The sequence below is a fragment of the Urocampus carinirostris genome, chromosome 13 (genome assembly GCF_059441175.1).
Source record: "Urocampus carinirostris isolate Australia breed hairy pipefish chromosome 13, RoL_Ucar_1.0, whole genome shotgun sequence".
Lineage (NCBI taxonomy): Eukaryota > Metazoa > Chordata > Actinopteri > Syngnathiformes > Syngnathidae > Urocampus > Urocampus carinirostris.
Genome location: NC_142361.1, coordinates 5,879,793 through 5,903,833, shown reverse-complemented (window position 1 = coordinate 5,903,833; position 24,041 = coordinate 5,879,793). Strand labels below are relative to the sequence as shown.

The following is a 24,041-nucleotide window of genomic DNA, read 5'->3' as shown; positions in this document are numbered from 1 at the left end:
AACATGATACCAAAAAGTTCAACCTTGGTCTCATCAGACCAGTGAATTGTATTTCTCATAGTCTGGGAGTCCTTCATGCCTTTATTTTAAAAAACTCTGCCATCAAGCTCTGACTAGTGGAACCTTACTTCCATCTCTTGATTGCATCTCTGGAACTCAGCTACAATGATCTTTTGGTTTTTCTTTACCTGTCTTACAAATGCTCTTCTCAAGCAATACCTCTGTTTGGCTGGACAGCCTGGTCTACGCAGAGTTTAGATTGTCCCAAACGTCTTCCATTCATGGATCACGGAAGCCACTGTGCTTTTAGGAACTTTTTTAAACATGTTTATTTGTATGGCCCTTAGTCACAGGGAATATCTCTTTACAGTTTTAGACTTATTGCACAATTTCAGTTTTTACTTGTGTTTATTGTTGATGTTGAGTATGTATTTTCCATTGGTGCCCATGCAACATACATTGCAGCCTGCTCGTCTTTGTAAGGGGGATTGCCTCATGTGCGGCCCCTTCTCAAGGTGTTATATTTTCCTCATGCTTCATGCTAGGGTTTTCTTTGTACTTATGAGGGTTTCAGTTGAGGGGGTGTTGTAGTTGTGGCCTGTGACATCCTTTGAGACTCTCTATGATTAGTGCTGTTAATGTTATTTTGTAATATTGACCAGATCTGTGCCTTACCACAATTTTGTGTCTGAGCTCTTTGGGCAGTTTCTTTTACCCTGACATGTACTGAAATTTGGTCTTACATAGACAGGGACATGCCTTCCTTAATCACGTCAAAGCATCTACAATAAACACAAGTGGAGCAAACCTATTTCAAGGAGTATCAAAGTAACCAGCTCGGTAGCCTAGATGGTAGGGCGCCCGCTCTGAGACTTGGAGGTTGCTGGTTCAAGCCTCGTACGAGTCAAACCTAAGACTTACAACATTGGTACTCATTGCCTCCCTGCTTGGCGCTCGGTATTAAGGGTTGGAATTGGGGGGTTTGGTCATCTAATGGCTGCATCAGCTCACTACAGTTTAACTGTACAGGTCAGGTGTATCGACATTTTGTTCTGTGTGCATGGTTACAAAGAATGACAATAAAAGTAATTCTATTCTATTCTTCTAAATGGACAGTGTATGAGTATGTCCATGTGATAGTTCGGTTTTCTTTTTTTAAGAACATATCTGTATTTCTGTGTTTTTCTGTCAAGTTGGGTTGGTTATTTGGCACCCAGACATCATCTCAACCTATAAGCTGGTGCATGCGTCGAGTTTTAGGTGTCATCGCACCCATCCCTAACATGGTACTTATTCTGCTTTTGTGTGAATTGACAGGTCAACTTGTCTCATGCAGAGGCTTTCCAGGGGATCTATGATGGGAAGTACTGGGGCATCATTGGCTTTGGCAAGAACTTCAGCGGCTACCTAATAAATAGGTATACAAAGTAACCAGCGACCTCCCAGTCTCGGAGCGGGCGCCCTACCATCTAGGCTACCGAGCTGGTTACCAATTACCAATTACCAATAAACTGTGATGATTAAAACTGAATGAATATATAGATTTAAATTATATATTTGTCGCCGATTTACAATTTCAACCGTGATAACACAAAATTTTGGGGACCCATAGATCTCTGTTGGGACCCATAGATTTTTGAGCATGCGAGTCCCTGGGACCCATCCCTTTTCAGAGGTAAAATGAACACTGTGACATGCTCTCAGTTTCATGTCTCCTGATAACAGAAGCACAGAATGCTGTCAAACTAAATGCCATTCTTCAGAGCAGTCTTACATAATGACCAAATTGTTCCAGACTTGGCAACATGCACTTTGAAGGTGTAATGATGGATAACGTAGCTGAAAAACACTCAGCTGGCCAGCAGCAAACAGAAGGAACTAAAGAAAAAAAAAGGAAAGAAAGAAAGAAAGAGAGAGAGAAAGAAAAATAATTTAAAAACTTTACAGCTGGAGTTTATGACTTAGGGCGACATCAAGTTGACATTTAAAACTGCAGCTCTTATTTCACTTTTCTTTCTCTCAGGGGTCTCTCGTGGGTCGAATTCAAACTCTTGCTGGGCCTGATCTGGCCCGTGGGCCCCACATATGACACCCCCGGTTTGACCTATCAGAATGCAGAATAAAATGTACAATGCAGATCAGTTCTTCTGGCTTCCTGCGAAAATATAGTGAGCTAATTAGATAAGCTGTAGTGCCTTTTCATATGTCGACTGTACCACTCGTGGTCTTGTGGTTAAATGTCAGCCCCCTCACGTCACGACCCGGCTCCAATCTCGTTGTTTAGCGATTTGTTCAAATACAGTAGTACACCGTAAAACCTCATTTAGTAACGAGCACCAATAAGTACATTTTTATTGCCCTGTCAGGCTTATCCACCATTCTCTGCGTAACATGAGGCATAACAGGATATATGGCGCACTTTCAAATTTCTGGTAGTAAAAATTTGCCTTTCGAACATGTGTGCATTGACTTTTTAATTAATTTCACGTTTGGATATTGTATACAAATCAGTGACAATCTTGTTTCTTTTCCAGGATGATTCTGAAAAATGTGTCCAAAGATGTGATAGAAGGAGGTTCAGTGCATGTCTGGCTGGACCAGACCAGTAAGTCTGGTATCTGGCATCACATTTCACTGCGAAACTTTCAATTTTTGACAGTTTTGTATTTCCAGACAGACAAATTGCGTTGATGCTGCAGCAAAAAATGTACCATGCTTTTCAGGTAAGCATTTTTTTTCTTGCTACCAAAAAAGTAAATCTTTGACAGCTGAACAACAAATGCATACAAGAATTCCTCAAGTACTTAAAATGATTTTTTACTTTTCAAATCTGACAAAAATCATTCCCTTTAAAGGACAGGGTTTATAATCTAGCGCCTCCTAGTGGTAAGAAATCTCTAATCATTAAACAAAAATAACAATATGGTTAACAAAATAACGTATCTTAACTTAATCTTATAAACGTTTAAATGTTTGTAAGTTGAGAAACTTGTAATTCTTTTATATAACATTAGTCTCACCTAAAGGAAACTGACATCATTGTCCGCCATTTGCTGCTACCGGTAACCCAAAAAATCGAAACTTGTGAAAGATTGAGCGAAAAAAGGAGGAAAGAATTTTCATTTTGGTCAATTTGAGTCTCCGTAGTTTGTATTCTTCCTCGTTTTCTGTTGCAGGGTTCTCCAACAATTTTCAGGATGAGGGCTACTTCTTGTTACTAATTAGCGCAAATATCTCTGAAATAAAAACATATCATGTTATTACTATGTTACTACCAGGTTAATTATTGATAGTAGGGTTAAATAGACTCAGTCAACCACTTAAAATATATCACAATAAATATTTTACAAGAATATCACGATGACCCAGCACTGGTGGTGGGGGATTGTGTCAATAGTCTGTGGTTTGCAATAATCTGTGGTCTGTGCAGGCCTTTGAGACTCTTTGTGATTAAGGGCTATACAAATAAACATGACTTGACTTGACATGACTTGACTTGACTGTTCTAAGGGGGCACCTTTGCACTACACTATACAGCAGCTTCTAGTGGACAAATAATACGCACTGTCCCTTTAATATAAACGGACTATATTTATATTGAAATTAAATCTAATTTAAATATTTGAAAACAACTAACGCCACAACATTGATTTTCATAGTTTTATCTAGTATTGAATGACATTTTGCTTTTCAGCTTAGTGTATTTCTTAAAATGATTACGTTTTACAAGAATAAACCCCTTAAAATATTGAAAGAAATTAGTGACACTGAAAAATCGATTAGGTTTTAATTGCAAGCTATTATTGTGTCCAGTAGATGGCGCAAGGTTCTCCCTCAAGCATTAAAGTACAGTAGAGTGATTTTGGTGAACTTGTATTTTCTGCACAGGCTTTTGTAGAGAGCAAGTTGGGCAGCATGGCCTACATGTATGATTTGCCCATAAAGGTAAACAAAACAATTCTAAGTGTAGTATTATAACATACTGTACTTTCAAACGCTAATTTCCACTGTTGTTTAGTTTGAAGAGGCCATTTACGGAAGCCAGAACACGGACTTTACTACATTTGTGATGCCCGGTGCTGTTCTCAGGTCAGTTACATGTCACAAACCTTTTCCATCAGTCGAAAAAACATATTGCCTTTGTTGGACATTCTTTCTGCCGAGAGCATATACAGGCCTAACACGGAATAGTTTTTTTAGGGTGAAGAAAAGACAAGAGTCGTGTCTTGCTTGTGTAATGGCATCTTCTAATTTTCTCAAGAAATCATTATGAAAATCACATTTACGCACAAAAAAAACAATTGACAAAAAATGTGTCAAGTATTCTTGTTTAACCTTCAGAAATTGGCATAAACATAGGCCCAAAACACATAAGCAGAACTTATATTTTACATTAAGCTAAATTCGCTTTAAAAAACAAAACAAAATAAATTCACAAAAGACACACAAAATGGACGCCAAACTGCCATTTTATGTTTTTTTACAACAAAAAACATAAATACCCTTGTTTTTCCTGTCAAACAGTTCGCCTTGCGATTTTCCAAACAAAAACCCAATTTCCTCATTCCAAAAATGCCCCACAGTCTCGTGACTAAATTGTAGTTGTATTAAACATTTTACGAACCTGTTTTTTTATTTTAGGGTGAAGAAAATACAAGAGTGGTGTCTTGCTAGCGGCATCATATACAGTGGAACCTCGGTTCTCGACCATAATCCGTTCCATTTCTTTGTACAAAAACCGATTTGTACGATCACCGAAGCCGTTTTTTCCCATTAAAAGTAATGTAAAATTGTTTTAATCCGTTCCAACACCCTGAATGTTTATCTTGAATATTTAACGTAAAGCCAACCCAGGCTAATCGTACGTTCGCGTTAGCGTAATCTTCTGTACGAAAGATTACGCTAACATGAACGTGTAAAAATAAAAAAATCAGGTCGTTTACACGTCATTTAGCACCCGGGTCTCCACAACAAGTGGTGAGCGGTTAAAGGATTAAGAAAAGAATTATGAATAGGATTTCTTACCGGTCGGCAGAAGCCATGCTCTATTCCTAAAATAAGGGAAACTCGCACACCTTCTTCATATTTTGCTATTATTTCTTTCTTAAATGCAATCGTTGTACGCACTACTCCTCTTTTTTCACCTGTAGCAACTTTGCTGCTTGCACCAACCTTCTTCCGAGGCATAATTAGGGGTTAAAACACTCCCTTAGGGCTATACAAATAAAAATGACTTGACTTGACTTGACTTGACTTCACCGATTTTGAAAAACGAAAACAGAAAAGGAGTGCGTGTTGCCGTGACAACAGTTCCTCACGAGGGGTGGGGGCAATCTACACTCGTACGCCGCTCAGCGTCGCCCCTAGCGTACCGGCGTTCGAACTCCGATTTTTTGAACGAAAAGAGTAGCAAATTTTTGGTCGAGAACCGATTTGTTCGAACTGAGAGGCGTTCGAAAACCGGGGTTCCACTGTAATTGTCTGAAGAACCCGTACACAGCATTCCATTCACAGGCGACACGCTCTCTCTAGTGGTCAGCTTTGCAACCTGCCTTCTCCAAAACAAATTTGGCTTCTTCCACATATCAACAACAGAAAAAAATAGTACCTTCAAACTTGTGACCATAAACATCAACATTTCAGGCGTCGCACAAACAAACAGTAAATGTGAAATCGAAATGTTTATTTTCAAGGTAGGGTGAAGGCAGTGGTGGGTAGAGTAGCCAAAAATTTTACACAAGTGGAAGTACCGTAACTTCAGAATAACATAACTCAAGTAGAAGTAAAATTAGTCATCTTAATAATTTCTTGAGTAAAAGTAAAAAAGTACTTGGTGAAAAAAACCCGCTCAACTACTGTATCAATGTCTTATTTTTTAAACAACCATTCAATAATATCATCACGTGATCAAAGTCCAACCAATCAACAATAAATTACATTTAATTTAAAAAAAGATAAAAATTATCAAGGTAAATTCAAGAACTATAGTAAACAATAAAATTACAAAAGTAAATCAAAGAAAAAATAGTTTAAAGCCCTAGGCTCTGCAGGCAGAACAGAGGTCATCAGCCCAAAATGTTGAAAGAGCCATGTTAGAAAAAAAATAACAACAATAAAAAACAAATTTGGCAAAGGGTGCAAAAATAAAAGCCTTATATAAGCCTTATAATGAATGCAGCATATGCTGCATGTATCTACTATATATTAGCCTACTATCAAAATGACAAAGTTGGATGCAGCACATTCTGTGGAGAATGACGTGACTACTTTTTTGTATGATACCGCCTCAAGTTTATTAATGAACGTTTTATTGTTTTATTAAATTTTTAAAAATGCGACTAAGAAATCAAAGTTTTGAAGTCATTTTTATTTGAAAGATTCAAATAGACTACAACAAAAGTGCATAATGTGCCCCTTATCTGGGCAACAAAAAGAATGCAAAAAACCCAGCATGTATTTATAAAGATAAAATAGCAACGTTTTGAAAAGGTAAAGTATTACAGTTTAAGTTTCATTTCTGTGCAGTTATTTTTATTTTTTTAACTTTGGGGTCTATTGCGGATCATACACACACACACACGCCGGTTTGCTACCTGCCTGGTTGGTGATGTGGCTCCGTTAAAAGGGGCGGTGCTCAGTGAGAGGCTCTCACTCAGGACACAGGAAGGAACAAAGCAAGTGAAGGAGAATACACATACTTGCTTGAAGCTTACTCTAGCAGATTAAGAGCAGAGATTTTCTTCTTCACAAACACAAATCTATTCAAGTAAAAGTAAAAGGTATAGTGATATTCCAGAAGTACAAAATGTCCGAAAAGTTAGTCATACATGTAAGAGTAAATGTAACGCTCTGGTTGAGGGAAATGGAGAGCGCCAAGTTGAATTTTTTATTTGTTTTCATTGTCTAGCATTGCATTCTACTTGGCTTTGGGCCTAACTGCCCTTTCCTTCGTTCTGGAGAGGAAAGAAGGTCTCTTGGACAGGTGCTGGGTAGCAGGTGAGAACTTCCACACTGCTCATTCTTTATTGAAAATGATTATTATTGAATTAAATTCTCTCTATTGTCATTGATATAAACGTTGTGAAGCATTGTATGCAATGAGATTAGACATGGCACGAATGTATATCCTTATTTTTATCACAAATAATTATTCAAAAAGTCTGAAATAATTCAATCATATAATTATGCTGATTTTAAGGGGACAGTGCATATTGCTTAGCACCTCCTACAGGTAAAACGTCATTAAAAACTATATTAAAATCATTAAAAATGGGACATGTTTAAATCGGCTGCCACTTACAACAACAAAATAAATATAGATGAGTACGCCATTTCTGTGTCAGCCTACATCAGTAAATGCGCAGAAGACGTCAGCAATACCAAAACTATATGCACCCGTGCCAATCAGAAGCCCTGGATGACTGCTGAGATACGCAAACAACTAAAAGTACAGAACCTTGCCTTTAAATCTGGTGACAAGGAGGCGCTGAGATCAGCGAGGACTAACCTGAACCGTGCTATCAGACTAGCTAAGCGAACGCACAGTCAAAAAATCCAGGAACGTTTCCTCAGTACAACCAACACCAGGGATATGTGGAAAGGCATTCAGGCCATCACCAAATACAAGCCAACCACCGCCCCAGTGCAGGACACTAGCATGGACTTTCTGAATGACCTCAACAAATTCTTTGGAAAGTTCGAGGCACAAAACGGCACCCCTGCAGCGAAAGCGGTTCCAAATCAGGACGAAAGAGCACTCCACCTGGACTCAACTGACGTGAGAAAGACCCTGAGAGGGGTCAACACAAGGAAGGCTGGAGGCCCGGACAACATTCCGGGGCAGATACTTAGGGAGTGCGCCGATCAGCTGGCTTGTGTACTAACAGACATTTTCAACACCTCGCTAGACCAACCAAAGTACCATCATGCTTCAAAATTGCCAACATCATCCCAGTGCCAAAGAAACCCCAGATCTTATCATTCAACGATTACCGGCCCGTTGCACTGACTCCTATCATAATGAAGTGCTTTGAGAGACTGGTTAAAGAGCACATCACCTCCAGTCTCCCCTCCTCATTCGACCCCTTTCAGTTTGCCTACCGGACAAACCGCTCCACCGGGGATGCCATCTCCTCTGCGCTTCACCTGAGCCTGACACACCTAGAGGAGAAGAACACCCATGTGCGGATGCTGTTCCTGGACTTCAGTTCAGCATTCAACACCATCATCCCACAACATCTGGTAGACAAAATGAGACTCCTGGGTTTCAACACCCCCCTGCGGAACTGGCTGCTGGACTTCCTCAGTGACAGACCCCAATCAGTGCGGATAGGTCAGAACATCTCAGATGTCATCTACCTCAGCACGGGCTCCCCCCAAGGCTGTGTCCTGAGCCCCTTGCTGTTCACCTTGATGACACACGACTGCGTCCCTAGGTCCGCCACAAACCACATCGTGAAGTATGCTGACGACACAACAGTGGTGGGCCTCATCAGGGACGACAACGACCTGGCCTACAGAGAGGAGGTGGAGCAGTTGGTGGGCTGGTGCAGGGACAACAGCCTGGTCCTGAATGTTGACAAAACTAAAGAGATCATTGTCGACTTTAGGAAAAACCAGCCCAACCATGCCCCACTTTGCATCAACAACAAGGCTGTGGAGGTTGTCAGCAGTATCAAGTTCCTAGGGGTGCACATTACAAACAAACTCACCTGGTCCGTGAACACTGCATCACTGGTTAAGAGGGCACAGCAGCGCCTGTACTTCCTGCGGAGGATGAGGAGAGCCCACCTGCCCCGACCTTCCCTCATCGCATTCTACAGGGGCACCATAGAGAGTATCCTGACCAGCTGTATCTCTGTGTGGTGTGGAGGCTGCAGCGCTACCGACTGGGGTAGTGTGAGGAGGGTAACGAGGACAGCAGAGAAAATAATCGGGACTACACTTCCCTCCATTCAGGACATTGGCCAGAAGCGCTGCCTATCCCATGCTAAGAACATTATCGGGGACCCCTCTCACCCCCATCATGGACTGTTCACTCTGCTAGCCTCTGGGAAGAGGTACTGCAGTGTGCGGTGCAGGACCACCAGGTTCCGCAGTAGTCTAGTCCCCCTGGCCATTAGACTGTTAAATGGTCAATCTAACATATAGTTAACCTAAATCTAAACGGCTGCTAATTTGACTTTTTGCACTACTGGCAGTTCTTTATAGCTTGCCACTCCTTGCACATTTGCTCTCTGCACTATTGTACTTACAGCGTTATTGTTACAGTGTTAATGTTACTGTTTACCTGACTTGTTAACCTGACTGCCCATTTTGCACATCTGGTTAGCTACTCCTCTTGCACTATCGGCACTATGGTAAAATACTATACGTAGCCATAATACAATACAACTTTTACTTATATCTGTACATTCAAGGAAACTGGGCGGGTCAGATGTATCGACATTTCGTTCTGTATACACGTGTACTAGAATGACAATAAAGTAGATCTGAATCTGATCTGAATCTGAATTATCATTTAAAAAATACATTACCTATCATATTCACATTCATTTTTTTTTAAATACTGGTACTTTGAGAAATTTGCATTTATTTATACAACACGAGGCTCACTTATGATTGTTTGCCATCTTGCTGCTAAGAGAATTCATAGACTTGGAAAAAAATGGTGTCAAGTGATGACTTTGAGTCTCATAGTTTGTAAATTGAATGAATGTAAATGGTCTGCATTTATATAGCGCTTTTCAAGTCAATGAAAACCTCCCAAAAGCGCTTTACAATGTGCTTCACACTTTTCCCTTTTACACACTAACTAACCGATAACCGTCAGCAAGGCAACTACTTGCTATCGGGGGCATTAGGGGTTCAGTGTCTTGCACAAGGACACTGCGACATATAACACGGAGGAGGCGGGAATCGAACCCAAGACGAGCGCTCTACCTCCTCAGCTAATAACGACCCCCCACCCCCCCAACCCTGTCTTCTTCCTTGTGCTTCCCAGCCCTCGTTTTCCAGTTGCACTGCACAGGACAGCGACCTCTAGTGGTAAAAAATTGACCTGGAATAATTTTACTTTGAAAACATCACTTCATTTTTAAGCTATGTTCTACCATGGTAAAATATTTGTTTGGCTCTCATAAAAACCTTATAGTTGAGACTATTGTAATGGGTTTTTAAATATATGTATATATCAATATAAATATATCAATATAACCCTTTGTTTCTTTAAGTGAACAAAAAATTTTTGAAAAACATTGTTTTATTAAAGTTTGCTCAGATTTTTTGTAAACAAAACAAAGAATAGTTACAACTAAAAACTTTTTACAACAATAATTCCATATTAATATAATTTTGAATTAAACATTTTCTTTGTCAATTCATGAGAAAAACATTCCTAAAAATATAACCATAAAAATGTTTCTAAAATGAGCAAACTTGGTTACTGGTGGGTCAAGATTTTGTTTTTCTGTGGTGCATCGTTTTTCTTTTTATCAAATTGGAATGACACACGTATGCTGATTTCATTTCTGCAGTTGAATTTTACTTCTCTATGTGTATTTATCAGGCGTGAGCTCGCTTGAAACAATGCTGGCTCACCTTTTGTCCCAGCTTCTCGTGATCAGCGTGCAAATCATCCTGATGCTGCTCTTTGTCCTACTTGTTTTTAAGGTACCAGAATGCAACTCATGCTCCAAACACTTTTTGAATTAATTTGTGACTTTTATACTACTATTTCAGGCAAGAAAATCAAATTTGAATTCAACACAATGCCAAACATTGTGAACAAGCTTGTTTTTATAATTGAAGATATGATTTGCCACTGTGTGGAAATGCTGCATTATAATGCCAAACACTGCAGTGCAGGACATAAAAAAATCCGTCTCGATTGTCGCTTAAATGAATAAACAGTAACCAACAATAAACACCCTGTGTCAGGAACCAGAACAGGACCTAAACACGTGATGTTCTCACACAAGCCTTTTATTTTAAGGGAAATGGGGAGTCATGCACGTTAGACAGCGGTTTTGCGTGGAAAGAAAGGAAGCCAGAGACCGACGAGATCGATTCGAATTGCCCGATTTGATATCGGACAGATGGGGTCGATACCGGACAGGACGGGACAGACAGACAGGATAGATAATGAAACATGATATCGAAAATAAACAGGGCAAACAAGACGGGAACGAAGACTGGAGAGAATAATAAACAGGACAAAAATAGACGGGAACTAAACTGGAAACCGAAATTAAACAGGACAAAAATAATCGTGAAATTGCTTTAAATTTTGATTCATTGGGTTTAGAATCGAATTTGCTGGTTACCAAATTAACCAACAGGTGGTGATGATGTACAAGATGTACAACCAGAATTAGTTCAAAATAGTCTCATTTATTTCTAAAGGAGCAAATCTTTAAAATGTATCTTGTGTTTTACTTTTAAGTTATCAATTTTGCAGTTCATTGATTTTATTAGAATTATTTTAAAAAGACTATGATTTATTTATATGGCAATAAATTAAAAAGCAAAGTAAACACTATGACAAGAGAAACTAGCGCCTTTCTAAGTAACAAAAGGTAGACATGTCAAGTCATTTTTATTTGTATAGCCCTTAATCACAAAGAGTCTCAAAGGGCTTCACAGGTTATTACACAGACTATTTTTTCAGACTATTATCACACCATCCCCTGATCTGGAACCAACATGAGGGCAAGGAAAAACTCAAAAACCTCAACATGAGGAAAATGAAGAAACTTTGAGAAGGGACCGCACATGTGGCATCCCCCTTTCAGGATTACCAGACAGCAAAGGATGTTGCAATCACAAATAATACAGAGATATTGTCCACGAAACGTATAGGTAATTCATATGCTATAGAGTAGAAGTGTGTTTTAAGCTTAGATTTAAACATTTCCATGTGGGCAAGAAGGGGAGGGGATTCTTCAGCAATTGGATGTACTGATCAATGAGCCCGACTTTAAGATAATCAAATCAATGAAATGATCAAAGATTATATCATAGTGTGTCAGAACAAAATTGTATCCCCAAACTGCAAAACAGCTGTTGTGTTACCTCGGTCAGAAGAAACCTCATGTTTCTGGTTTACTAATCAAAAATCACTGTTCGCAGATGCCAAACGAAGGTTCCTTGGTTCTGATCGTGCTGCTGATCGTGCTGCAGGGCATTACTGGCATCTCCTTTGGCCTGGTCATCTCCGCTGCCATCGACGATGAGCAGAACGCCAACCAGGCCGCTCTCGGGCTCTTCTACCCCAACCTCATCATGAGCGGTAAGAGGCAAGCTATATTTGTATTGTATTAGATTCTTATTGCTGAAGGGGATCATTTGCCCCTTTACCATAAATTCTGGTCTACAAGATGCTACTTTAATGCAACATTTTAAACATTGCTTTAAATGTGGTGCGGCTTATTTTTAATCCGTGGCAGCACCAAAAAGCAACAAAACGCATGCGCTCTAACTTCAAAACACAAAGGTGACGTCTATGTTTTTGCTAATATTATTCATACAAAATATTTCAGGAGCAAAAATAGAGGTTTAAGAGTATTTGAATATTTACAAAGTACTTTCGTTTTTTCAACAAATCAAGTTCTCAATTTATACATTCATTTTGAACAGCAGTCGAAGTTGATAAAACCGCATCTATTCTCCCTCCATATAATCAGCGTCAATATCAGGTCGCAAAAAGTTTCTTTAACCCTTGAGGAACAATAATAAATAAATGCAATATTGTCCATTACTGCAAAAACCACCAATGACAACTTTTATCGTTTGTGGGTTGGACCCAAACGCGGACACTCGAGCAGAGTTCAAAATTTTGCATATGCTCTGCGTATGGAAGGAGGGAGAGGAAATTAGAAACAAAAATCACAGTCCAAATACAACTTAACACCTGGACAGAAACAAGAATTTCTGGGTTGATTAGAGAGGACAGCCAACAGCAACAGGCAGGATGTCGAAGAAAATACAATCCGACAAAGGAAGTTGTCGGTGCAATCATTTTTTAGTCCCTGATGAGAGTCAAGTGTAGATGATTTGAGGGAGGTGTGGTGATTAGCCGTTGGCACTTTCAGGCAAAAGGTGACATGCTGGATCATGACAAAAACACAATGGACACGTCCGTGTTGCAATCGAGCACTATTCTCAAGAATGTGGTAGCCCTGCGCGGTTTTCTGGAAATATAGGGCTCGTGTTTTACGTGACGCAGCCCTCATTCACATTTTCTCTTAGCGCAGTAGTAAATGTTTGCTTGTATTCGTAATCACCTACTTGAATTGTTACATGGTCTAAGGTCACGTGACATAAACAACTAAGAGCAAAACTGAAGAACATCACAGCGGAAAACGGTGTAAAGTGGCGTTCTGCAACTAAAGGCGTCAAAGTCGAATTCCGCACGCGGTTGGCGAAATGTGTTGGATGGGCTTAAAGTGTAAGAAACGGACATGAACGTTTCATTTGTATACTTATTAAAAATTTAGTTTTGTTCTTAAATTTGAGCATGCATTTTATAATCTGATGCACTCTGTAGTTTGGAATGTAAAGTAATTTTTTGTATTACCTAACATGTTGTCACATTAGGTATCATATGGCCTGTGGAGTGCATCCCCCTTCCACTACGCTACCTCAGCCTGGCGCTGCCACAAACCTATGCCTCCGAAGCACTGCGATGCATCATGTACAGAGGTATACAAACATATATGCATGCAGAGCAAGAAATCAATATATAAACTATAGCATAGGAAAAATGCACCACAGATGCATATTTAAATGTGTGTAGTAAGCATCTATTTACCCATCCATCCATTATCTGCGTTGTTTATCCTCACAAGTGTCACTCACATGCTCATTCACACAATTAGGAGTCCCCAATTGACCTGACACAGGTGTCTTTGAAATGTGCCTCATAGAAAACCCACACAGGCATGAGGAGAACATGCAAACTCTGCTCAGGGAGGCAGCAGTAGCTGGATTTGAACCCTATACCTCCAAACTGTGGGGCTGCGCACTAACCATGTATTCATGCCATCTATTTAAATTGTATTATGCATTTACCTCAAATTACCAAAAGGATGCCAAATCTATAAAATAACGATTAGTCTCCTAATTTTAAGGACATGCACTTGTATTTAGTAATTCACAGTTTATTGATTTGATGATGAATTACTAATTTGGTCAAAAGCACAAAGACATTGATTAATCAAAAGACAACCAGGTGTACTCAAATAAAAGTCAATAATCAAACCAATTATGAATCTACAGATCTTCTGGAGGGTAGAAGGCGGCAGGTGAAGCCTGTCTTTTGTAACGTAATTTACGTAAAAATGTATAGAAGCGGCACGGCAGCTGTGTGGTTAGCGCGTCCGTAGCACACTTCTGAGGTCAAGGGTTCAAATCCAGCTACGAGCCTTTCTGTGCGGTGCTTGCATGTTCTCCTTGCGCTTAAATGGGTTTTCTCTGGGCACTCAGGTTTCCTCCCAGAGGTTAATTGGCCAGTTCAAATTGTCCCTAGGTGTAAATGAGTGAGTTGTCTGTGTCTGTGTGCCATGCATTTGGCTGGTAACCAGTTCAGGGTGTCCTCTGCCCACTACCAAGAGATAGCTGGGATGGGCTCTAGCACCCCTGCAATCATACTGAGGATAAGCGGTGCAGATAATGGATGGATGGATGCATGGAAGACTGTATAAGAGACAAAGAAGAACAACTACAGTGGTATAATAAAACAAGAGAGAAGCCTGGCAAAGGAAAAGCAATAAAAGACGCTAACAGACAATTTAGAATGATTTAAAAAGTATTGTTGGACAGAATGTAATTAACATCACATGATTCCGTCACATGATTTTTAGGCTAGCAAAAAAGGCCTTGCAGGCCCTCACGTCCCACCACTGTTGTATTTAGATAGTCATAAGTTTGTATATTTTATTTTTAAAGTATTTATCTGTTTCAATGCAAATATCCTGATGTGCTTTTTTTAAAGTTTCAACCATGTACCCGTTATGTGTCTGTGCATTAGGTTGGGATCTGACTCACATGATGGTTTGGCGAGGATTTGTCGTCACTCTGGGATGGAACACGTTTTTCATCATTGTGGCAACACTCATCTTAAAATTTAGGAAATGAGGAGAATGCACACATACACACAGACACACAAAAACACACAATGCCTGCATGTGCTGCAAATGGAAAAGGGCAATATACTGTATATGTATGTAAATGCTTTAATGTCAGGGTCGAAATACGAGTGGGTTTTCTTTGTCGTTTGGCATTTACATGTTCAAATTTCCAGTGATGTTGTGTTTGTTTACTTGGATTTCAGTTTAAAAAAAAAAAAAATAATATATATATATATATATATATATATATATATATATATATATATATATATATATATATATATATATATATATATATATATATGGGCAGCATGGCGGTGCAGTGGTTAGCGCGTGTGCGGCACAATTCTGAGGTCGTGGGAACCTCCTGCGTGGGTTTAAATCCAGCTCCCGGCCTTACTGTGCGGAGTTTGTATGTTCTCCCCGTGCTTGCGTGGGTTTCCTCCGGGCACTCCGGTTTCCTCCCACATTCCAAAGACATGCATTTCAGGTGAATTGGCTGGTCCAAATTGTCCCTAGGTGTGACTGAGCGAGTGAGTTGTCTGTCCCCGTGTGCCCTGCGATTGGCTGGCAACCAGTTCAGGGTGTCCCCTGCCCACTGCCCGACGATTGCTGAGATGGGCTCCAGCACCCTCGCTACCCTACTGAGGATATGAGATGAGATGAGATATATATATATATATATATATATATATATATATATATATATATATATATATATATATATATATATATATATATATATATATATATATATATATGTATACTGGACTGTCTCAAAAAATTTGAATATTGTGATAAAGTTCTTTATTTTCTGTAATACAATTAAAAAAACAAAAATGTCATACATTCTGGATTAATTACACATCAACTGAACTATTTCAAGCCTTTTATTATTTTAAGATTGCTGAATTTGGCTTACAGCTTAAGAAAACTCAAAAATCCTATCCCAAAATATTAGAATATCATGAAAAAGTATACAAGTAGGCTATTCAACTAATCACCTGAATCATCTAAATAACTCGAAACACCTTGCGAGGGTTTCCTGAGCCTTAAAAACACTCAGCTTGGTTCAGTAAACTAAATCACAAGTATGGGGAAGACTGCTGATCTGTCTGCTGTCCAGAGGACCATCATTGATACCCTCCATCAGGAGGGTAAGACACAAAAAGAAATTTCTCAAAGAGCAGGCTGTTCACAGAGTGCAGTTTCAAAGCATATCCACAAAAAGTCTGTTGGAAGGGAAAAATGTGGCCGGAAACGCTGCACAACCAAGAGAGATGACCGCAGCCTTAACAAAATTGTGAAGAAGAGCCGCTTCCAGAATTTGGGGGAGCTTCAAAGACAGTGGGCTGAAGCTGGAGTCCAGGTATCAAAAGCCACAGTTCACAGACGTGTCCGGGAAATGGGCTACAATAGCCGTATTCCCATGGTCAAGCCACTTCTGAACTCAAGACAACGGAAGAAGCGTCTGACTTGGGCTATGGAGAAGAAGCACTGGACAGTTGCAGAGTGGTTCAAAGTCCTCTTTTCAGACGAAAGCAAGTTTTGCATTTCATTTGGAAGTCAAAGCGCCAGAGTCTGGAGAAAGGCTGGAGAGGAGCAAAATCCAAGTTGCTTGAAATCCAGTGTGAAGTTCCCACAGTCAGCAATGGTTTGGGGAGCCATGTCAGCTGCTGGTGTTGGTCCACTGTGTTTCATCAAGTCCAGAGTAAATGCAACTGTGTACCAAGAGATTTTAGAGCACTACATGCTTCCATCTGCTGAAAAGCTCTATGGAGATGAGGATTTCATTTTCCAGCATGATCTGGCACCTGCCCACAGTGCCAAAACCACCAGTAACTGGTGCACTGACCATGGCATCACTGTCCTTGATTGGCCTGCTAATTCCCCTGACCTCAACCCCATCGAGAATTTGTGGGGTATAGTTAAGAAGAAGATGAAAGACACCAGACCTACAAATGCAAATGAGCTGAAGGCCGCTATCGAAGCATCCTGGGCATCAATAACACCTCAGCAATGCCACAGGCTGATTGCCTCCATGCCACGCCGGATTGATGCAGTAATCCGTGCAAAAGGATTCCCAACCAAGTACTGAGTGCATCAATGGACATTTTCAAATGTTTGATTTAGTTTTGCTGTTATAAAATTATTTTTTTACTTGGTCTGAGGAAGTATTCTAATATTTTGAGATAGGATTTTTGAGTTTTTTTCAGCTGTAAGCCAAAATCAGCAATATTCAAATAATAAAAGGCTTGAAATAGTTCAGTTGATGTGTAATGAATCCAGAATGTATGACATTTTTGTTTTTTTAATTGCATTACAGAAAATAAATAACTTTATCACAATATTCTAATTTTCTGAGACAGTCCAGTATATATATATATATATATATATATATATATATATATATATATATATATATATATATATATATATATATATATATATATATATATATATATATATATATATATATATATATATATATATATATATATATATATATATATATATATATGTATATGTATATATATATGTGTGAAAACATTAGTAATACTTGTGCCATATCATTTTCCATTATCAAACATTTTGGAGCTAAGGAGCCAGAGATCCAGAGCTTCCTGTTACTGACCCAAACCTAACCTGACGGGAGCTGACATGATTGTCCGTTATCTTGGGTAGCTCCAAAAAACCAAAACCTCATGAAAGGTGGGACAAAAGAAATCAGTAAAGTGTGTAGTTTAGTCAATTTGAGTCTCCGCAGTTTCTAATCTTCCTTGTGCCTTGTAGCACCCGCTTCCTGTTGCACGACTCAATACGACGACATCTAGATATTACACAGTTTTCGCTTGAAATAATGCAATGATTTGCTGTGGTAGATAGTGAAATATAAGTATCAATCAAATAAATAGTGTTATACTTTCAGAAGATATTCTTATATATTCTATGAAGAAATCGGTGACAATACCAATCGAAATAAAGAGACTGAACTATTATTGTATTATTCAAATGAAATATTTTACATATCACACAACATATTTTAGTGTTTATGTCCATAAATATGAAAGACCATTTGAGAAGTAAATCATGCTTGCTCTCACCAATAATATACTCTCACACATGCGCAACTATACTTTCATCAGACACAGTAATACAGATGCACACTTTCCTACTCATACATACTACTATACTCTCATGCACATTACTATACTCTCACGCTTACCACTTTACTCTCTTACACACACTACTTTAGTCTTTCACGCATATTACTATACTCTTATACTCACACTACAACACTGTTACAAACTTACTAATACACTCTCTCACATATACTATTACATTCTCTTATGCATACAACATTACTCGGAGCAACTCAAATTTCACGTCAAACTGTACAACTTATACACACACACAGATCAGCGTGCGTCGCCATGGTTACCATCTGTAACCAAATAAAGCAACACTGAGCGGTGAGGTGATCATTACACTAGGTGTAAAACATCCCTAGGGTATTCACAACTTTAATGGTGTGTGAGAAAGTATAACACTGTGTGTCGGTGGGAGTATAGCATTATCTGTGTGAAAGCATACTAATGCGTGTGAAATCTTAGTACAGTGCGCGTATGAGAGTATACAGTAGTATGAGCAGGAGAGTATGGTAGTGTGTGTGATACTATAATAGTGTTATTGGCAGTCTAGTAGTGTGTGTTTGGAAGTGTAGTAGTATTTGTGTTAGAGTATATTAGTATGTGTGTGAAAACTTAATAGTGTGTATGAGAGTATAGTAATATGAGTGGAAGAGTATGGTAGTGTGTTTATGAGAGTATAACAGTATGTGTGAGAGAATACAGTAATGTGTATTAAAGAGTATAATAGTGTTTGTGCATGGGTATGAATGTGTCTTTATGAGAGTATAGTTGTGCATGTGTGAGAGTATGAGGTTATATGTAAAAGCAAGTATGTTTTGCGGCCTCTCATTCAAAATGCTCAACTTGCATCTTGTCATTGTCCTCTAATCATAAAGCACAGAGGCAGACGCCAATGTAGGCAAAGTGGATGAATACAGTATATGTTGACTATACGTAGACAGTACTCATTATTATGTTCATGCAGTATTCTCGTCTAGTGAATTTTACGATGGAAAAAAAATGTGACTTTTGTTTTAAATTGTTTTGATTTGTATTTGAAATGCCCATATTGTATTTGAAGTTATGATTCCACTTTGCCGGACAGAGTGGACGCCACACGTGGATGCGTAAGGTCATATGGTTACATCCGTATGTCTTGTACATGACAATGTCCAGCAGCACACTTTTGATGGATCTTTTATTACTGTTCAATAAAATCAATTATCATTTAACAAAGTGTGTGCAACTTTTTTTTCTCCTTTTATAATCTACTCAATAACAGCGAAATTTGGTAGGTAGGGCCCACACCAGTTCTTGGTGTAAACAATTTATGTTCATGATAAAATGACTATTGGGTTGTATGCCATACATGATTTAACCACTAGAGGACGGAATGTACACACAATTGGGTCAACTACTGAATTTTATGACAAAGATCTTACACGATGTAGGTTTCTTCTCCAAGTCAGGGCATTTTTAGTTTGTTTTAAATTATTATTTATGTTATTTATATTCCAGTCACATATTAAGTAGTAATTAATGCACATCATCACCTGTATAATACAATTTGAGTGTAATTCTAGTATAGGTGTAATATTGTGTATACATAATTTCAAAAGACAAATCTATTGCTCCTTAAAACTACTAAGCAGAAAAAATACCTTTAAACTACTAATACTATTATTATTATTGTTGTTCTTCTTCTTATTATTATTGTTATTATGATTCATGATAATAATGTATTACTATTATAATTATCATCATTAATATTATATTATAGTTATTATTATTATTATTATTATATTATTATGAAATGAAATGATCTGCATTTATATAGCGCTTTTCAAGTCAAGACTTCCCGAAGCGCTTTACATTGTGCTTCACATTCCCCAATAGCGGCCGTGCAGCCATGTGAGGCGCTAACCTGCTTATTGGGGGTATTGGAGGTTCAGTGTCTTACCCAAGGACACTTCGACATGTAAGACGGAGGAGCCGGGATTCGAACTGCGATCTCTTGATCCCAAGACGAGCGCTCTACCTCCTGAGAAAATATAATAATGATTATAATTATCCATCCATTATCTGCACCTTTTATCCTCAGTAGGGTCGCAGGGGTGCTGGAGCCCCTCCCAGCTATCTTCGGGCAGTGCGCAGGGAACACCCTGAACTGGTTGCCAGCCAGTCGCAGGGCACACAGGGACAGAAAACTCGCTCGCTCATTCACACCTAGGGACAATTTGGACCGGCCAATTAACCGGACATGCATATTTTTGGAATATGGGAAGAAACCGGAGTGCCCAGAGGAAACCCACGCAACCATGGGGAGAACATACAAACTCCACACAGGAAGGTTCGATCTCATGACCTCAGAACTGTGCCGCACACGGGCTACCCACTGTGCTGCCGTGCTGCGATTATAATTATATTAATGTTTATTATTAGAATTATGTAAATTCATACAAGATTGCAACTTTCGTTCTAGAAAAATAACACTCTTAAAACAACTGGTAACTACATAACAAAAAAGGAAAAATAATTATTTAAAATACGTTTTTGAGTTTTTTTATCTTGCCCTCCTGTAGGTTTTAGATCAGGGGATCGTGTAATAAAAGTCTGTGGTTTGCAATAATCAGTGGTCTGTGCAGCCCTTTGAGACTCTTAGTGGTTAAGGGCTATACAAATAAACATGACTTGACTTGACCTCTTCATTCTTCACAAAAGTATGACTTAAATATTACTTTGATGTTGTAGAACATATATTTATTTAAAATGTTTCTTGTAAGTAAGACTTTTGAAGTTTTTAATTCCCTATTTCAGTCTTGTCAAACACACAGTCCGCAGGTCGGACCAAGCCTACTGGATGATTCAATCCTGCTCTAAATAAAACTCAGAGTATGCCAAAAAAAGAGAAAGTGTCTAAGTCAGTTATTTCAAAAGTTATGATTTGTAAAATGAATGCAGGCCAAATGCTATCTCTGGCCGCTAAAGAAAAAGGATATACTCTCAGCTTTAGTAGACCCAGCCTAGTAGTTTGATCTCATGTAGTCTAATCTTTATATCCATGCAATGCTAAAACTTTTATTTCTTTTTTTTTTAATTAATTTCCAACTTGTATGACAATTAGGGGAAAACTTTCATGTTTCTATAGTTCCTACTATAGTATGTATAGTGTTGTGAGTTGGTTCAGGTGTAGAACTGCGTTCACTCAGTTGTTAAATCAAACCAATTAATGCATTCAATACCAAAATGAAAATAATTGTGTTTTGAATGTTTGTTTTTGAATAAATGACTTGGGGTTTGAAAAGATCCCTTCTCATCCACAACTATAACACTGTATTTAGGTTAGGTTACTAAAGTTTGCTAAATTAAAAAGCATAATACTAATTTCAAAATGGCATTCCTTTACAAATCTGGCCTGCCTGAGAACAGAAAGTCCGGATCCAGCCCTAAAGCCAGACTGAGTATGACACCCCTGCCTTATTCTATTTGTAAAACAACACATGGTCAAGACATTTAGTTATTTGAACAAAAGAGAACACTTTTGCACGTGTTAGTGCATGCGTGTTAATGACCGAACTGATTTCCTAAGTGGCCATTCGTACACTCCATAAATCAGACTTAAATCAGTTCCCTGCATGAACCACGACAACAAACATTCTCCATTGCTGTGGCAACCGAACACTGGCCCGTGTGGCCTCTATTTTTGCACGTTGTCACGGGAGACGCAGGCTGCCTTTACACTGGCCAGCCGGTTCTAAGCTTCACAGTTCAATAAGGGCACCAGGCGCTTTTTGACTCAACTTTTGACACACTTTTTCAGTCGACACTTGAGGATTACGAAATTTAGAAACCTTCCATTTATGTAAAATAGACTACTACTGAGACTACTACTATCTAAAAATTTTTGAGGCAAGGCACACAATTTTTTCCATTAAAAAGTATTAAAGCACACAGTCTATCAAGGTGATTTTTGTGTTATGTAAATTATGTAGATATTTCTCACCGTAGGATCATTTTGAAAAAAAAGAAATGCGACAAGGAAGTATACATTTTTTTGTCATTTTTATTTGATGTAACGTGCTGATCATCTTGGCAACAAAAAAAGAGTGCAATAAAACGCAGCATGCATTCATAGAAATAAAATACCAGAAAGGTAAAGTAAAAAAATAAAATTATTACAGGTTTAGTAGGATTTCTGTGCAGTTAGCCAATTACACACACCCGTTGGTTTGTAACACTGCTGGTGACACTGCTGCTTTTAAAGGGGGATCTTGGGCCACACAGCTCTTCTACCTCATACTATTGGAAAGAAATGAAAATAAGGGCAGAATAGCCTTGCAGTTTTTCATTGCATTTCAGTTCAAATGCAGCCCTAGTGGATTATGGATTACATTTTTACTGATTTATTTTTATTTTTATTTTTTTTAATTTGCTCTTACATCCATCTATCATCTGCAGCGCTCCTCCTCAGTAGCGTCGCGAGGGGTGCTGGAGCCCATCCCAGCTTTGTTCGGGCAGTGGGCAGGGGACACCCTGAACTGGTTGCCAGCCAGACGCAGGGCACACAGAGACAGACAACTCACTTGCTCATTCACACCAAGAAACAATTTGGACCGGCCAATTAATCTGACATGCATGCTTTTGAAATGTGGGAGGAACCGGAGTGCCCAGAGGTAACCCACGCAAGCACAGGGAGAACATTGTTCAGGAAGGCTGGTAGCTGGATTTGAGCCCATGACCTCAGAAATGTGCCCCGGACACTTTAACCACTCAGTTGCCGTGCCGCCCATTATTTTCTTTTAAATCTAATGAAAAGTAAAATAATCCAGCAACAGCACTGAGTTCAGTTGTGGGCCAATATCGAGGACACTCAGACATACAGTACTTGGCAATCCGTGGACTCGCAGGTCAATCTACCAATGAGCAAATAGATCAACAGACTTAAGGCAGCCTCTCAATTTTAATCACAAATGTGATAGTACAGTGTTTTGTTTTACTTATTCATACTCATTTATTTACACATTGATTTTAAGAAGTATCATTATTATACATTGAGTTTTTTAAGGATTTCTGTATTCATTTTACATGTATGCATTTATTCATATATTATTGTTTTGATTTATAATTATTTATATTTAATTTCGGAATTAATTTCATGCTTTTCCCCTTTTTAATTTTTTTTTAATTTTCTTAGTCTTGGTCCTCCATGGGGTTCCGCTGCACAGTTTTTGTTTAGTTGTGCTGCTTAAGGGTATTATTCAACGAAGGGGCCATCTATAAATGCAATGTCTGGTGGTGGGTTCAATGTTGTGTTTTGGCAGTATCGTTTTGCCCGTGGGATAAATAGCGTCCCCTATTGCCACCTCAAACTAGCCATGCCTCAAAATACTCTTCACTGGCTTGCATCATGTACAGAAGCACACGCACACACACACACACACACACACACACACACACACACACACACACACACACACACACACACACACTCACACACACACACACACACACACACACACACACACACACACACACACACACACACATTAATAAGAGTCAGTGTGAAGTTGTTCTAGAAGTGTGACAGAATGTGTGACTGATAGAACTAAGTACAAATTGTTCTACTGTAGGACACTAATTACCAACCACACTCAAGCAAATTAGCCAATCTCAGTCAATTGGTCTGAAAATGCTTCTATAAATATGACTAATAATGCATCTTTGTTCTTTTACTGATGGTTGCAACCTAGGGTGACAGGCATAACAACTTCATTACATATGA

General features: G+C 38.8%; 1 protein-coding gene and 1 long non-coding RNA gene across 2 annotated transcripts in view; one reads left to right on the top strand and one right to left on the bottom strand.

Moving 5' to 3' along the window:
• abch1 (ATP-binding cassette, sub-family H, member 1) overlaps positions 1-15,814 on the top strand; it is a 45,695-nt gene extending 29,881 nt beyond the window's left edge. Inside the window, exons 11-20 of the mRNA XM_088350646.1 lie at positions 1,318-1,418; positions 2,535-2,605; positions 2,674-2,723; positions 3,889-3,945; positions 4,019-4,089; positions 6,908-6,996; positions 10,568-10,671; positions 12,130-12,289; positions 13,597-13,701; positions 15,029-15,814. Coding sequence (XP_088206772.1) covers positions 1,318-1,418; positions 2,535-2,605; positions 2,674-2,723; positions 3,889-3,945; positions 4,019-4,089; positions 6,908-6,996; positions 10,568-10,671; positions 12,130-12,289; positions 13,597-13,701; positions 15,029-15,135 — 915 coding nt within the window. The 3' untranslated portion in view covers positions 15,136-15,814. The remainder of the gene's footprint in view (positions 1-1,317; positions 1,419-2,534; positions 2,606-2,673; positions 2,724-3,888; positions 3,946-4,018; positions 4,090-6,907; positions 6,997-10,567; positions 10,672-12,129; positions 12,290-13,596; positions 13,702-15,028) is intronic.
• Positions 1-24,041, bottom strand: part of LOC148353565 (uncharacterized) — a 31,126-nt gene that overhangs the window by 5,715 nt on the left and 1,370 nt on the right. Inside the window, exon 2 of the long non-coding RNA XR_015852387.1 lies at positions 20,220-20,300. This is a non-coding gene — a long non-coding RNA (uncharacterized LOC148353565). The remainder of the gene's footprint in view (positions 1-20,219; positions 20,301-24,041) is intronic.